General features: G+C 32.7%; 2 protein-coding genes across 4 annotated transcripts; both read right to left on the minus strand.

The window, feature by feature from the left end:
- Positions 1-624: 624 nt before the first annotated feature.
- Positions 625-3,387, minus strand: MAM3-1 (methylthioalkylmalate synthase 1, chloroplastic). Its single transcript, XM_009138149.3, has 7 exons — positions 2,834-3,387; positions 2,330-2,589; positions 1,744-1,957; positions 1,568-1,648; positions 1,414-1,506; positions 1,227-1,313; positions 625-870 (listed from the first exon to the last, which is right to left on the minus strand). The coding sequence occupies exons 1-7, from the start codon at positions 3,224-3,226 to the stop codon at positions 802-804; spliced, it is 1,197 nt and encodes a 398-aa protein (XP_009136397.1). The 5' UTR covers positions 3,227-3,387; the 3' UTR covers positions 625-801.
- A 2,873-nt stretch (positions 3,388-6,260) lies between these two features.
- On the minus strand, positions 6,261-12,992 carry MAM1-1 (methylthioalkylmalate synthase 1, chloroplastic). 3 transcript variants are annotated; one of them, XM_009138151.3, is made up of 11 exons: positions 12,512-12,992; positions 12,078-12,337; positions 8,840-9,053; positions 8,663-8,743; positions 8,485-8,577; positions 8,130-8,216; positions 7,940-8,040; positions 7,822-7,843; positions 7,605-7,678; position 7,366; positions 6,261-6,572 (listed from the first exon to the last, which is right to left on the minus strand). In XM_009138151.3, exons 1-11 carry the CDS (start codon positions 12,929-12,931, stop codon positions 6,429-6,431), a joined length of 1,497 nt encoding a protein of 498 aa, XP_009136399.1. In that variant the 5' UTR covers positions 12,932-12,992; the 3' UTR covers positions 6,261-6,428. The 3 variants fall into 3 exon arrangements, 2 of the variants coding, with proteins under 2 accessions (XP_009136399.1, XP_009136398.1); XR_001957850.2 differs by lacking the exons at position 7,366; positions 7,605-7,678 and having other exon boundaries at positions 7,811-7,877; positions 12,512-12,991; XM_009138150.3 differs by lacking the exons at position 7,366; positions 7,605-7,678 and having other exon boundaries at positions 7,811-7,843; positions 12,512-12,991.
- Positions 12,993-17,157: the final 4,165 nt, after the last annotated feature.

The raw sequence follows: 17,157 nt of genomic DNA on the forward strand, positions 1-17,157 counted from the left end.
TATCGTTAGGTCTGGACGTTCGGGTCGGATTTTCGGATGGAGAGATACATAATTCGTTCGGGTTATTTTAAATTTCAGATCGAGTTCGGATTTTTAAGGTTCGGATTCAGATTCAGATTATTTTGGGTATAACCGAACTGTGTAACAAATAAAAAAAATTCTATGCATCTTTGATTTGACTTTGTGAGACTAGAAATAATATTGTTGAAAGAAACAATATTGTTGAAGTTAGAAGATTGAACAACATTTATGATTTTTTTTATTTGTTATTACGTTGAAGAATACGAGTTTGTATTCTTTTTTTTCCGTTTAATTTCTATTTGTATTATTTTGAATATAAAATGGTAAAAAATCCATCTATTCATAAATCAAAATCAAACAGTAATCAGTTGTTGGGTATGACCGTATGAGTATCGTTGTTGTTATACATGCAGTTGCAAAGTTCATGGATGTATATACACACATGTTATATAACAATCAAAATGATCGTACTATTTCTTAGATATATCTTCACATAGTTTGTCTATTTCGCAAAAGTGCATATATTTCTTTCATGGTAACAACATGTTAGGTTTTAGACCATCGCAATATGTATTTCCATCAATCCAGGCAAACATTGATATAAACCAAACCGGAGAAACCGATATTTATTTATTTTTAGTTTTTACTAAAAGATACAAACCGATATTCATGTTCAAGAAATATCAAACATAATGTAAGCATTTTTTTATTAAAAAGTGGAGTTCGTAGAAAAACCAACGCTTCCATGGAACCCTATTGTTGTGCCTCCAAGAACAATGCCTAATTTTGAGATTTCACAACCTCAACATCTTCTGGTGAATATGTACCCTGATTTTTGAATATTCCAGCCTGCAAAACATTTGAAAATCATCATATAAACAAAATCATTATATTTATGCATATATATTATATTAGTAAGACCAAAAATAAAAATATTGTATTAATAATTGTATATGAACCAAGTTGCTTTGGTCTAGTGGTATAGGAGCTCCAGCTGGAGTGCCCGCCCCTGGGTTCGAGCCTTGGCCACTGCGGAATTTAACATATGGGCTGCAGCATCCGAGACCGAAGACCGTTACACGGTGAGCCACATGGTGACGCCCTGGCAGCGTCCATGCTCACTTCGGTCTCTAGTCTGGACCACCTCGGTGGGGCCAGGATACTCGGTTAGCAAAAAAAAAAAAAAAAATAATTGTATATGGAACCTGGTTAAGGTCGCTCTTGTGAGCAAAATAGTTGGCTCCAACAATGGGCTTATGTGATTGAACATACAAGCCAGTATATTCTTGAACCTGCTCAACAGTTTACATATATAAGTTAACTAGTCAGATGGCATATAATGACCCAAAAAATAGCATGGTCGTTTCTCCACGTGTATATATAGCAAATTACCATCTTGCTAGTAGCCATAATTTGGCTTGTGTCTATTCCTGTGTACACACCATCCATCGTAGATGCGCCTCCACATTTTAAAGCCATCACGACCTATACATACCAAAGATTACAAAAATTGCAAGACGGTCTCGGTGATAGAATATAAACTTACCTCTTCAAGTGGTGCATTCCCACTTCTTTCACCTATTCCGTTTACCGTTACGTCCACTTGTCTTGCTCCAGCACATACACCCTATATATGTTAAATGTAAACTACATGTTCTATATGTATTTGAATATATAGATATTCGTAGATGAATGAAATAAAAGCAGAGTTAATTTTAGTACGGCGATTGCGTTAGCGGTAGCAACACCAAGGTCGTTGTGACAATGAATGCTGAAGACAACATCATCGATCCCAGGAGTGTTGGCTTTGAGGTAGCTCACAAGTTCTCCAATTTCTTGCGGCATGTTGATCCCTACCGTGTCTGCGAGGTTCACCGTGGTTGCACCCGCTTTGATCGCTTCTCCTAGAATCTTGCATAGAAAGTCTTTCTCCGACCTGCTTCATTTTAATCACAAACTAGTTAAAAAATAAAAATCTATATATGACATGAAAGAAAATATTTAGAGGGCCATTAGTCACTAGAATCCATAACATTATCTAACAAAAGCTATGTGAAGTCACATCATCAGGAGATTCAGGACTAGATGTTGGATCACTCAACTTCATGATGGCAACTATTGGACCACCATTAACTAGTTGTAAAACTTTTACATTTTAAATAACAAAATAACACTTTTTATATATACACGATACCTGCCAAATAAAAACACATATGTACAATGTAAACAACAAAATTATTCTGTAACTTAAAACCAATGGACTCAAATTAACAAACATATGTATTAAGGTTCGAATTAAGATACGGACCTGCCGGCATCTTCGCAGCCGAATTGGATTTCATTGAAGCCTAAGCTCTTAGCAAACCTAACACTACTCACTGCCATCTGGATGACTTCTTCTCCAGTCTTTTTCAACTTATATTTCATGTGTATGTCACTAGTAGATATGAATATGAGTATTGTCGGTCTCTTTGCGTACTTCACCGCTTCCCAAACCGCCTTGATGTCTCTCTGTTTGCATCGTGCAACGGCGCATATAACTGGGAGGTAACCTGTTTCTTCATCCATCTAAGAGAAACAACAGTTCATCGTTAACTATAATTAAGGTAAACTCTGGAATATTACTACACTTGTAATTGTATTAATTTGCGTTCAAACAATGTTAATATTCTGCTGACAAAAAAAAAAAAAAACAACAATGTTAATATTCTTTTCAATTTTATCAAATGTCCCTGACATAAAAAAAAAAAGTTAACTATATAGTGTAAACATTAAAATTTTATGTTATAAATTGAAGGTATAAATTAACAACCTCGTTTCCTACGGTTTTGGCAATGGTCTTGACGGTTTCGAACTCTTCCTCAGAGGACGCAGGGAAACCAACTTCCATGATGTCTACTCGGAGTTTGGCGAGCTGCCGGGCAATTTCTAGCTTCTGTGGTGGAGTAAGTGCTGCACCGGGGGCTTGTTCCCCGTCACGGAGCGTCGTGTCAAATACACGCACATACTTTTTGTCGGGGAGTTTGTTCGGTATATACACGCACATGTTGCTGCTCTCTGTCCCAACCTTTTTGGAAAAAGAGGAGCAACATGTGGTGAACAAGGACGGTTTTTTGTATGGATGGGTCAGACCGGGAGAGTGAAAGGAAGATGCAAAGTGTACAACTGACTGGACGGCCACTGTAGAACCGGTGGTGAAGATCATATCGGAATATGTCAGATGGCGAGAGATTTCGATTTGGAGGATAGTTGAGAGGAAAATGTTCTTCTTAATTAGCGTTAACAATTCTATTAATACTAAAATTAAAGGAGATTGCAAAATCAGTATAAAACTTCGGAAAACAAATTACTACAAATGTGCCATAGTGAGAAACAAAAGTGTAAGTTTTGATCATTACAAATTCTAAATCATTCACATATAAATACACACACAATAATATAAGGGTCCCATAATATAATTATAATATTTGTTCAAAATAGGAGCACGATCATGATTATTTTATCAAGATAATAATCGATATTTATATTGTTAGTACTGATCAGTAAGAGAGGACATACTAATCACGTGGAATGAACCTCTAGGTAGGTGACATTATCACATATTAATCTCTGTGAAGATGCTCTTAATATTTTTATAATCTTTTTTAACTTATTGTATGTTCATTGCCAATGACGCTGGGAGATTTTGATATAAATAGTTTGGGTGGATCATGAAGTAGTAGAGTAAATAGGTAACGTGCATCAAGTTTAATTTCTGAAACGATACCACAAAATGCGCGGAATTTGGCAGTTTGCCAGGCTGTCTTGCAAATAATTTTTCAACTTCAAACTGTTTTTATTCATTAACACAACACATGCATATCAAATGGAACCTTGGTATTTAAAAGAAATCTATATATGACATGAAAGAAAATATGCAGAGGCCATTAGTCACTAGAATCCATATAACAAAAGCTATGTGAAGTCACATCATCAGGAGATTCAGGACTAGATGATGTATCGCTCAACTTCATGATGGCAGCTATTGGACCACCACTAACTAGTTGTAAAACTTTCATCCACCTAATGATTCTCTTAACAGATGGTTTGAGGTTAAGATATTGAATTTTATACTTGTAGGTGGCGGTTTCGTTGGCTGCTTGCATATATTTCCTGAATGAGATGACAAAGAGCTTGGGGAGAGCTTGCTTAATCGGGTAACCTCCTGGTGCTAATTGAAAACTAGCTGAAACGAGAATGTAACATCCCGAGTTGTGATATGTGAAAAGGCTTAAGAGAATTGATTTGGCTACCTATGTCACTAAAGTTGACTTATCTTTTCCGGAACACATCCTAAAAGAACTCCAGAGTTAAGCGTGCTTGAGCTGGAGTAGTGGAAGGATGGGTGACCTATCGGGAAGTGATTCGCGATAGCGTGCGAGTGAGGCCAAAGCATGGGAAAAGGTCGGGTGGTGATTACAGGGTCAGTAGACAATGATTTCGAGCCTTTGGAAAAATTAACGGACCGACCGTCAGACGGGATGGGGCCCACGGGCCGAGAGAGCGGACGTGGGTGGCCCATTAGCCGTGGGCGGGTCGGGGCGTTACAAGTGGTATCAGAGCTGGTTAGCAATCTCGGTTCTGACCCGAGAGGCGTCTTGAGACCTGTCGTGGGGCGCAACGAGGACGTTGCGTTCTTTGAGAGGGGGTGAATTGTAACATCTCGAGTTGTGATATGTGAAAAGACTTAAGAGAATTGATTTGGCTACCTATGTCACCAAAGTTGACTTATCTTTTCCGGAACACATCCTGAAAGAACTCCAGAGTTAAGCGTGCTTGAGCTGGAGTAGTGGAAGGATGGGTGACCTATCGGGAAGTGATTCGCGATAGCGTGCGAGTGAGGCCAAATCATGGGAAAAGGTCGGATGGTGATTGCAGGGTCAGTAGACAATGATTTCGAGCCTTTGGAAAAATTAACGGACCGACCGTCAGACGGGATGGGGCCCACGGGCCGAGAGAGCGGGCGTGGATGGCCCATTAGCCGTGGGCGGGTCGGAGCGTTACAGAGAACTTGAATTTTTTTTTATTCTTTTCATTGATTGGGATTTGGTTATTATGATCGCAGAATTGGTGCACTAACGGCCGGATGGTTATGCGGTTCGCTAGTCATTCCCATGATTCCGACGGTTTTCATTAACCCGACATGGACAACACTGGAGCTCTTAACGTCACTGGTTGCTTATGTGTTTTTGTTTCTTTTTTGTACTTTCCTCAAGTAGTTTGCTTTTTTATCCAGACATTGTGTTTCTTTCTTGTACCTGTTTAAAGTACAACATTGGTTGGCTCTGTTAAAGTATGGAATCAAATTGATGAGGATATTACCCTAAATGGATATATATCTTCTACATTTCTTTCACTAAAACATATGCTCAGATTACTAATGATAAACATTTATTTTATATAATATTTTCTCATAGTTTTTCTACTATGCAAAATTTCATATATTTCTTAAGGGTAGATGTTATGTTTTTAGAGGATCTCACTATTTATTTCCATTAGTGCATGCGCACATTTAAAAAAAAAATGAAGGTAGTTCTTACAAGAACCGGCGACGACAAGAAGGGTAACAAGGAGATTGAAGACGAGAAGAATCCTCCATCTTTTTCTTATACCCTTGAAAACTCCAATCTTGCATGACTCGCACGCATAACACAATTGGCTCTGCGTGTTACTCCACATTTTGTCTCTTAGCCGGCCGGCATTGGATCAATGCGAGGATTGATATACAAACATTTCGCCAAAATAGAATTAAGAAACTCTCGTGATGTACTCGCAGACTCGAATCACTGCAACAAAGGACAACCCATGTAGTGGACTTCTAAAACGCCTTAAGAGTTTTTTTTTTCAAAAAGCAACCCGGTTATTGTGGCGTGTGAATGGTTGGTTTAAACTTAAATGTGAGAGCCCGTTTAGTCACTTGGTTTGAGTAAATGTTCGTTAATATTAGAGGGAGAGAAATGGTAGGAGGCATGAAAAGCAACAACAGACCTCAACACGTTAAGAAAGGCTATCGACAAGCAGATACGGAAGAATCTCATCACTTGGAGGAGGAGGAAGTAAGATTATTAAGAACTCAATTGGGATGTGGTTTGCGTCTACATAGTCTCACGAGTTTTTCTATACATTTTAAAGAAGTTTTTTATTTGAAATAATTTAACACCTTTTAAAAAAATGTTCATTAATGTTTGTACATCATAAAATGGAATTTTATGTTCATTAATGTTCAGCAAAAAATGTTCATCTTATTATTGTTTTTATTCATTACAACAACAGAATATCACCAAATGGAACTTTGATATTACATGCAAACTGATAAAAATGATCATACATTTATTATTTATTTATTTTATTTCGTTGTGTTCATACATTTATACCATAGAGGAAACCTTTAGGACTGGTAGATAGCCCCAAAGGTTTATTTTACCGTTAGAGCCGTTTAATTTGTCGGACGAGATTTCATCACCAGATTCACCGCACGTTACCAATGCCTTCAGATCAGCATCCGTGATTCTCTGAGCAGATCAACAAATTTAAACCAATTAAGTTTGAGATTTTATGTTACGTACATATATCATGTGTAATGAAAATGAAATATTTCTAAGCCAAATCATAACACGCCTATATGTCCACTAGAAGTAGGGCTGTTCAATATGGTAAAACCGAACCGTACCGAACCGAACCGAACCGAAATAGACAATATGGTTTGGTTTTGGTATATACCATATAAACCGAATGGATATAATTTTATAAAAACCGTAGGATTTGGATATGGTTTGGTATATAACCGATTAAACCGAATAAACCGAACAAAACCGATTAAAAGTAAAAACATGTAAATATGTATCTATTTTATAATAATACATGAAAATCTATTTGTTACATAAGTTAAATTTGTGTTAATAACTATTGCCATAATTTTATAGTAATAAAAAATCTTAATTTGTAAAACACTTGAACTATAACTAAATAACAATACATCGCAATTCAGACATTTTATTTTCTAAGTCTTTTTTTGATCTTTTTGATTTATTTTAGTCTTCACTATATTAATATGAAGATTATAAATTTGATGGACAATAATTAATTGAAAAAACATGACTTTAACGAACACTAAATATGGAAGAGTGGAAAAACATTTCTTTCATGTTTCTGTTTTGTTTCATATTTTTATTTTCAAAATTTCAAGCTTTGATTTTAGTTATAGATTTGATTATTTTATTTGATGGTAGAAGCATTTTTACTTTTTTGTTCATTTATTTGAACATGTAATATATTTTTAATAAATGATTATGTTGACAATATGACTCTAAAATTCATATAATATGATCTCAAACAAAATAATTATGTTTTTTGGTATAAAACCGAATAAACCGAAAACCGACGGTATATAAACCGAACCGAACCGAAGTAAATATGGATTTAGAATGGTAGTTATATTTTACTAACCGAAATACCGAAAACCGAAAAAAACCGAACCGAAACCAAACCGATATCCGGATTGAACACCCCTAACTAGAAGATACAATAGAGAAAATGAACTAGACTTTTTCTGCTTGGATAAATCTTTGCACCGTGAGAAAACTTCGTTCAAATTATAACCACCAATTTCAAATCCCAACTGAGAGCAGAAATAAACACTCAGGTATATTCATCAATGGTTCATCAAATTAAATATTCATCTCTTATTTAATAATGAATGATATATTGTATAAACAAATTACAAAAGAAATTATAAAATCACAAGGGATACCTCTTTCAGACATCTTTCACAGCATGACGTCCACTGCATATTTTTTTTTTCAAATCAATTAAACAATCTGGTACATACGTAGCTTTAATTAAGTAAAACCAATAAAATATCAATTAATGGAATAATTACCTAAGCTTGCCACGAGCAATGCCAGAATTTTCAGTTTTTACAACCCCAACATCTTCTGGAGATAAGATCTCATATGTTCTCCGACTTTTCAAGATTACATCCTGCAAAAAATTTGAAAAATGATCATCATATAAACCAAATGATTTTTTTATTTATTGTCAGTATATATATTGTATAGATGCATATAAACCTGATGAAGGTCGCTCTCGTGAACAAAACAGTTCGCTCCAACTATAGGCTTATGCGCTTGAACACGCAGCCCAGTATATTCTTGAACCTGCTCAATAATTTAATCTATTAGAACATCACCAACAAAGGTTTTTCAACTAGAATCTCTCGACAAAAATAATAATGTCTTAGTAGATATTTTTCCCAAAAATTTAAAAGATTCATGTCAATTTTTTTTCAATTTTTAGAAGTGCTTTTTACTAAAATATTATTATTTTTTTAGAAACCTCTAATATGAACGTATTCTGTCCTTTTATCATAAACGGCCAAAAGGACCTAACATTATCGTTTCTCCATGTTTTGTATAGAAAGTTTACCATGTTGCTAGTAGCCATAATTTGGCGTGTGTCTATTCTTGTGTAAACACCATCCATCACGTATGACCCTCGACATTTCAAAGCCATTACGACCTATACATACCAAATAAGAGGAATGTTTTTTTTTAAAGTGCACAAGTCCTACAAGTTTTTATAGACGGCCTCGGTGAAACTTTACCTCTTCTAGTGCTGCATTCCCACTTCTCTCACCTATTCCGTTGACCGTTACGTCAACTTGTCTTGCTCCCGCACATATACCCTACATAGAAAATGTAAACTAATAATTATTATATATGTATTTGAATAAATTAATATGCGTAGATGAGCGAAACAAAAGCAGAGTTGATTTTATTACGGCGATTGCATTAGCGGTAGCAACACCAAGGTCGTTGTGACAATGAACGCTTAAGACAACATCATCGATTCCTGGAGTGTTGGCTTTGAGGTAGCTCACAAGTTCCCAAGTTTCTTGCGGCATGTTGATCCCTACCGTGTCCCCGATGTTGACAGTGGTTGCACCCACTTTAATCGCTTCTCCTAAAATCTTGCACAGAAACTCTTTCTCCGACCTGCTTCGTTTTAATCATAAACTAGTTTTTTTTTTGAGCAAAACAACCTAGTTTTACAAATCATAATATGACATGATAGAAAATACGTAGAGGACATTGTCACTAGAATCCATGGGACCATAACCAGAGCCGTGCGAGCATTTATGGTCCATAGTGAACCATAGAAATTTCTACATAAAAATAATAGTGTATATTATAATAGAGGAAAAACATATAAGTAATTATAAATAATAGTAACTATACAAAAAAAAAATATTTTTAAAAAATATTAATCAACTATTAATCATTAAATTTATAACTAATTTTAAGATAAAATAATCATTAACTACGATATAATTTTACCTACTTTTTTTATATTTCAAAAATGCAGTCACAACTATAATCACCAATATCCCATAATTATTCTAGTTCTTTAACAATTATTTACATTGCTGTTACTAAGGAAACCCATGTATCCGTTAATTATAATTAAGCTCATTTTTTTAATCCAAACTACTATAGTACTTTCATCGTATAAACTCAAATTTTTCTGGTTATGCCTATGATAATAGTAGATGATGGCTCTTGATCTTTTTTTTGTTTGCTGTCCATAAGCGAAGGTTTCTTTTATTACTACTGTCGCACGGCCCTGACCATAACCATGTCAAACAACAGCTAAAACTCTTTTATAACATGACTGTTTGAAATGTTCCAGTTATGTGTTTTTGTTTACATGTGAAAAGAAAGCTTGTGCTTAAATAATAATTTTTTTTGATAACCTAACTATTCCATACTGACATCCATATATTAGTCCAAAAATAATAATTCATATTAGTCCTATGTGAAATCTCGGATGTCCCCCCAACTTCACGATGGAACTACGGGCCCACCATAAATTATGAGAAAGAAACTTTACATTTAAACGGAAAGTTATACATTTTTATATAGAATATTTTTGCCTTTATATAAACGTACTATTATATGAAAATAAATATATTATGTGCTGCCGGTTTAAACAAGTAAGAACTGAAATTACGAATAATTATTTATGCTGATTTTGATTTAATTATATCTTAGTTTAATTATGAACTGCCGGTTTAAGTTATTCTTTTTCTTTAATTAATGTATTTATTTTAAACAGGTTTATATTTTATACTACAATTTCGAGTGGATTATATATACATGACTGTTTGAAATGTTCCAGTTATGTGTTTTTGTTTACATGTGAAAGAAAGCTTGTGCTTAAATAATACATTTTTCTTGATAACCTAACTATTCCATACCTACATCTATATTAGTCCATGGCCTATGAAAACTCGGATGTCCCCCAACTACACGATGCACTACAGGCCCACCATAAATTAGTTGAAAGAAACTTTACATTTAAACGGAAAATTATAAATTTTATTTATACAATATTTTTTCCAAATATAAACGCACTATTATTTTTTTTTAAAATTATGTTCTGCCGGTTAAAACAATTATGAACTGAAATTACGAATATATATGTTGTGTCTTCATTTAATTTGTTTAACGAATGTATTTATTTAAACATTTTTATATTTTATACTATAATTTCGAGTGGATTATATATACATATATATTTGTTGGTTAAATATATTGATCGGTTAAAGTTATTTATTACATTAATCTTGACAAATTAATTGTCAACCATAAAACCAATGCATTGTATAGCATTTAAATCCAAAAAAACTCAATAACTCTTTTTTTATATCGGTGCTATAAATCCAAAAACCAATGCATTGTATAGCATTTAAATCCAAAAAACAAATTAATAGTCTCGAGAATTTATCTATATGTGTATCTTTTACATGTTTAAATAATTAAATATTTATAAAATTTTGAATTTTAATCACAAAATTTATGTTTGTCCTTTGAGATATATTTACAATTAATTTAATGGGATACTGATAATCATATATTAAACTATAGTATTTTCTAAGAATTATAATAATTATTATTTATATAATTTATATTTGTGGTTAAAATATATTGATCGATTAACATTATAGTATTTGTGGTATGTAGTCAAATTTTGTTATTATCTTATTTTAAAAACATTGATTGTATGTAGCCAAATTTTATTATTATCTTATTTTAAGAATATTTCAAAAATTCAAATATTTTTTTATTAAAATTATAAATGTACTATTAATTTATAGTTCTATTTTTTTATTTACTGCTGACAAGTCGTAGTAGAACCATTTAAATAATTACTAAATATGACATATTTGATTTACATTAATTTTTTATATATTAATGATAAGTCAATTTAACTATAAATTTTTTTTTAACAAAAATATGTTGATAAATAAATTTTTTAAATATATTTATTAAATAACACATTAATTAATTTCTTAATTAAAATTTGATTACAAAACAAAAAATTAAATTATATGCTAATTTATAAAATATTTCTATTATATTAAAATATAAGTATTAAATGAATTAAATATGACAAATTTATCTTAAAATTGGTAAATTAACCTATTTTATTTTCTTAAATGGTTTTATTTAAATAAATTATCCTAAAAATATCATTTCTATAGTATAACTAAATAAAAATTTAAAATGTATTATATGCAAAGTGTAGAAATTAGAAAACATATTTTGAATAATATTGTCTATTTGATTATTTTATATTATGAATTTCTTCTAAAAAACTCGAAAATGTCATAACAGTTAATAATAATATAAAATGTATAAAACAAATCATAGTAATAATATCCAATAAGTAACTTAAACAATAAGATTAATGAGTTATGTAATATATAACATTAAATATAAATCATACATTTAAAACATTTATAATAATATAAAAGTTATAGATCTACTTTTTGTGAAGTTATGTTATTGTTGTTTTTCAAAATTATATGTGGTGATGATATATAAATAAAATTTTGAAAAAATCAAATCTCGAATGATTTATAGGGAATAAGTAAAACGTACACAACCAAAATGTATCGTAACTTTAAGACCAATGGACGCAAACAAACATATGTATAAAGGTTCTAAGATACGGACCTGCAGGCATCTTCGCAACCAAATATGATGTCGTTGAAGCCTAAGCTCTTCGCATAGCTAACACTACTCACTGCCATCTGAATGACTTCTTCTTTAGTCTTTTTCAACTTAAATTTCATGTGAATGTCACTAGTAGATATGAATATGATTATTGTCTGCCTCTTGGCGTACTTCACTGCTTCCCAAACCGCCTCGATGTCTCTATGGTTGCATCGTGCGAGGCCGCATATAACTGGAACATAACCTGTTTCTTCATCCACCTAAGCTAAACAACACTACATTGTTAACTATAGTTATGCTAAGCTCTGGATTTGCGTACAAACGATGTAAATATTAATCCCAATTTTTACCTAATGTCCCTGAAAAAAAAAGGTTAACTGTATAGTTTAAACATAAAATCTTTACGTTATATATTGAAGGAAGACATTATTAACCTCATTCCCTACAGTCTTGGCAATGGTCTTGATGGTTTCGAACTCTTCCTCTGATGACGCAGGGAAACCAACTTCCATGATGTCTACTCGGAGTTTGGCAAGCTGCCGGGCAATCTCTAGCTTCTGCGGTGGAGTAAGTGCTGCACCAGGGGATTGTTCCCCGTCACGGAGCGTCGTATCCAATACACGCACATAGTTCTTGTCGGGGAGCTTGTTCGGTATATACTCCGGCCACCTTTCCACGATGGGTTTGAAATCAGTAGCACCAGTCCCAGCCTTATTGGACAAAGAGGAGCAACACGAGGTGGACAAGGACGGCCTTTTGTATGGACGGTTTAGACCGAGAGAAGGGAAGGAAGATGCAAAGTGTAGAACTGACTGGACGACCATGGTGGAAGCAGTGGGGGAGATGGAGATCATGCCGGAATGTGTCAGATAACAATTTTATTGATACTAATGGATATTGCAAAACAAGTATATATAGGGAAGAAAAAGGTATATTTATAATGTCGGAAAACAGATTATTAGTTTATTACATTTGTGCCATATGAGAAAAAATATAAGAGCAACCCCAACAGTTAATGTTAAAATGAATTCTCACAATAGAAAATAATAAAAAAAGCAATAAAAAATGAGGGAGAAGCATGAAAAATTCTCATATAAGAACTTTTGAAAACTTTTTTTAGATACTTAGTTAACATATTCTATTAACATTTTAGCTGCCTTAAGAAAATTAATACATTATATTATTAATTTTTTCTTATAAATCCACGTGGATTTTACCAATAAAGTTATTTTAAAACAACTCATCATAAAATATCTCAATTGAGGTTCTCAACTAATTAATACATATATTTTAATATAAACTAGATCTGGACCCGCCCGACCGGGCGGGTGTATTTTTCTGTTTACGTAATGCAATTAAAAATTTTCACACCTTATATAATGTATCAAATTTTTATATAAATGATGACAAAAATACATCACATAATACAAATATTGCTGTAACATAATTTGATCACACCGTGGCATTTCTAATGTTTTACCTGTTATTTATCTTAGATCATCACTTAATCATCCTGATCTACTTTACTAAAATTCAAAAAAATACAAAGAGTAGAACTAACAGTTTGATCAGCTAAAACCATTTCTAATGTTTCATCAGCGTAAGGTGGGTTTTGTATCCATGAGTGAATCAGTTTTACTTGAACATGCCACACTTCCTTAAAGGGTTTAAGATCGCTGATCAAATGAAATCTTTTGTTAGCAGACATGATTTTTTTGTGAGGTAAGTCGTAAAAGAATGTGTAGAATGAGTTTGTACTCGAATAGAATATATATAGTAGAGAGACAATACCCTAGTTGAGAATAAATATCTTTGCTTATTTTGCAAGGCATATTAGGTGAAATAAATGAAAATAATATTTTGTTGATTATGTTTCTTGTTTTTGAAATTATGGTAAAATCTTAATGGTTATGATTTGAAATAGGAAATGATAAGATTTTATGCTTGTTCCGCAAGTGTGTGGGTCAATTTTTTTAACGCAATACAAAACGCTAAAGTTGAGGAAATATCTTAACCACCCTCGTAAGGCATCTCTTGTTTGCATTAGTATGCAGAATATGTTGTTGAAATTCGAATATTATGTTTATTGTTTAGTAGTTATGGATCAAATTATATATATATATTCCTTGTTCCGAAATTGAAGGGGAAATCTTATTTAGAAACAAATTAGTAAATTCTGCAAATATTTCTATTTTTTTTTCCGAAGATTGTTAGGGAAAAAGATTTTCAATTCAAAAATATTAGATTTTAATAAGATAGATAATGATTATTAATTATTTAGACATATGGAAGTCAGTGGAATATTTCAATATAATAAAGTGGTTACAAATATGCTACAGACACCACCGTGAAATTAAGTGAACTGAAATTGTTCAACTCGTGTGAGAATCATTGTTAATTTTTCTTAGTTTAATTACTTATATAATTTGATGTTCGTGCAGGTTACGTAAGCTAAGGATGAGATTTATACAATAAGCAATGTTAGGGTGTCGATATTGCAGGGGAATTATTTATGTTTGTTCATTTATTTAAAAATATGTAGTTTGTTTGAGTTTATTAATAATATGTTATCTTTTTTTGTGGTTAATTTGAGTTATTTTAGGAAAACAATGAATAAGTGGAAAAGACAATCATTTTTAATGTAAAACTAATTTAATTCTCAATGGCATTTGACTGTAAATAGTATGTAACTTTTAGGGTTATTCTATAAGTGTACTTCTGTTTTAATAAAGTAGATGAATTGATGAATTATGTTTTATTAGATTTTAGAAAAATGAAACCGATTAAAATTAAACATGTGAAAAAAGAGAATTCTTATATGTATCTAACAAAATCTTGTTTGAGATATTTTGCTTCTCTTTCCTAATTTTATTTAATCTTTTTCTTTTATTTTTAAAATACTCAAATAAAACTTGTTCATGGACCTCTTTAAATATCGTCTGACATTAAAAAAAAAAAAAAAAAAAAAAGACTGAAACACTCTCTCTTATCCTTTCGAAGAAGAAGAAGACTTCACCGGATTTCTGGCTCGGCCAGCGTCCGTTGGCTCTCGAGCCACGGCGTTGAGCCTGTTCTAGTGTTTTGTTTCTTTGTATGGTCCTCGGTCTCCTTGTTTGTGAGATGAAGCAACGGTTCGCCGGTTGAGCTACGGTTCGATTTAGGCGTGTGTGGCTCAGATCTGAAGATATGATGATGCAGAAGTGACTCTCTTTATCCATCCTGTGGCTTCCTTCTTTGATGGCTCAGATCTATCCGCCTTTCATCCATTGTGTAGGCGAGTGAAGCGCGTGAAGACGGCCGTTCTTGGTTCTCGGACCGAATCGGTCTGTTTTTGTTGCGGTGGTTAAGAGAATCTTATGGCTCTTGTCTCTGTTGGTTGTGGGCTCTGTTCTGGCTTTGTTTCCTGCAAGTGAATCGGGGGCTTTTTATTTATGTGTTTTTAGTGAAGTCTGGATATCATGTGGTTCTTGACCTCTATATTAGGAAATTATTATGCTCTCTTTTGATTTTTGGTCCTAAGCTTGTAGTGTTTTCGAGTGTGTAATGAGGGTGTGAACGCTTTCCTGTTTGTAACTACTGCTTCGGTGTGGTCGTTACCGGGTCTGACCTCGTTTATCTCCAGATCTGTTGAGATTGGAGTGTTCTTTGTAGGACTTTTATGGAGGTGTTGCTTGGACACAATGAAGTTGTGTCGCAGCCGTATCCGGAAGAAAGTATGTTCCAAGTATGGTTCTATCTTACCGGGTTATAAAGTCTGGTTTCTTTGAGGTGGAGAGGAGTGCTCTCGGTGTTGGTAGGTGTTGGTAGAGGTTGAAGTTATCGTTTGGTCAGCCGGACAACGATATATCTCGTTCAGAGACTGGTGCAAGCTTAGTGTACTATTATCATGGTGGGTTATGTAATTTCCTTTTGTCGGAGTGTATGTGTTTGTGTTCTTGTTTTTGTAAGTCACTCCCGGTGTGGGTTTTAGGTGCCTTTCTTTGGGCTTATGTTTCTGGGGATATCTTTGTTTTCCGCCAGTTTGTGTATCAATCGTGTATCTCTTCGTTGAATGAATATTTTCAGACGGGAAAAAAAAAAAAAAAAACTTGTTCATGGACATGTTCTGAGAGCATGCACAAGGGAGAAAACATGCACAAGGGAGAAAACGTAAGTGGGTTTCTCATATATAATATTAAATTATGTATTTATTTTTTGTTTTTTGAATTAATAGAGTTATTGTGGAGTTAACAGGTGTAGAATAGTCTCTCGCCATTGCATTTACGGTACCTTTATGAACAATTGATGCTAACAAATTATCTTTCTTTTTCCTACTATTTCAAATCAGTTATCTTAATTACTTTTAAATGGTAGGTACTTAGTGAGATATTCTCACTAATAATGCCCTAAGTATCTGGCTAATTTAACCACATTTGTTGTTGTTGTGAGTGTAAGCGTTCGCGGACGTTGTTAGTGGCTGGAGCCTTAAACATTATTAAAATGATATCATTTAATAATAAATTTAAAATTAGTTTTATAGATTTTAGAATTGACTGTTATTCAGTGATTGATTATAACTTCTGTCTTAAAATCTAGTGAATTGCAATGGATTCTAAAATTTAGCCTTATTCTTGTTTAATCGATTCTTATAATTATTTGAATTGAAAATTAGTTGAATGGATATGAGTCTAGTTTCATGTATAAATTATATTAATAAATTTACCCTTTTACCTTAAGATTTAAAAATCATCTTAACAAAAATAAATCATCGAGCACTATTATTAAAAATTATAATTATCATCATTTATCCAGAAAAAAACCATCATTGCAAAATCTAAAAAAAATTAAACAAAACAATCATTGCAAAATCTAATTTTTTTAAACAAAACAATTTTCCATTTTACCAATATTACCAAATTTAACATAATACGATTAGATCCTAAGATATTATTTTGGGTACAAAATCACAAATCTAAAATTGACCCAAAAAAGTGAAAAACATAAAGATCATAAAAAATATTATAAAAGTTTGAAAAACTGATAGATTTGTTAATTGTTTTGTTAAGTTTAATTGCAATGTAGAAATCAAATGTCACTATTT

The sequence above is a fragment of the Brassica rapa genome, chromosome A03 (assembly GCF_000309985.2).
Source record: "Brassica rapa cultivar Chiifu-401-42 chromosome A03, CAAS_Brap_v3.01, whole genome shotgun sequence".
Lineage (NCBI taxonomy): Eukaryota > Viridiplantae > Streptophyta > Magnoliopsida > Brassicales > Brassicaceae > Brassica > Brassica rapa.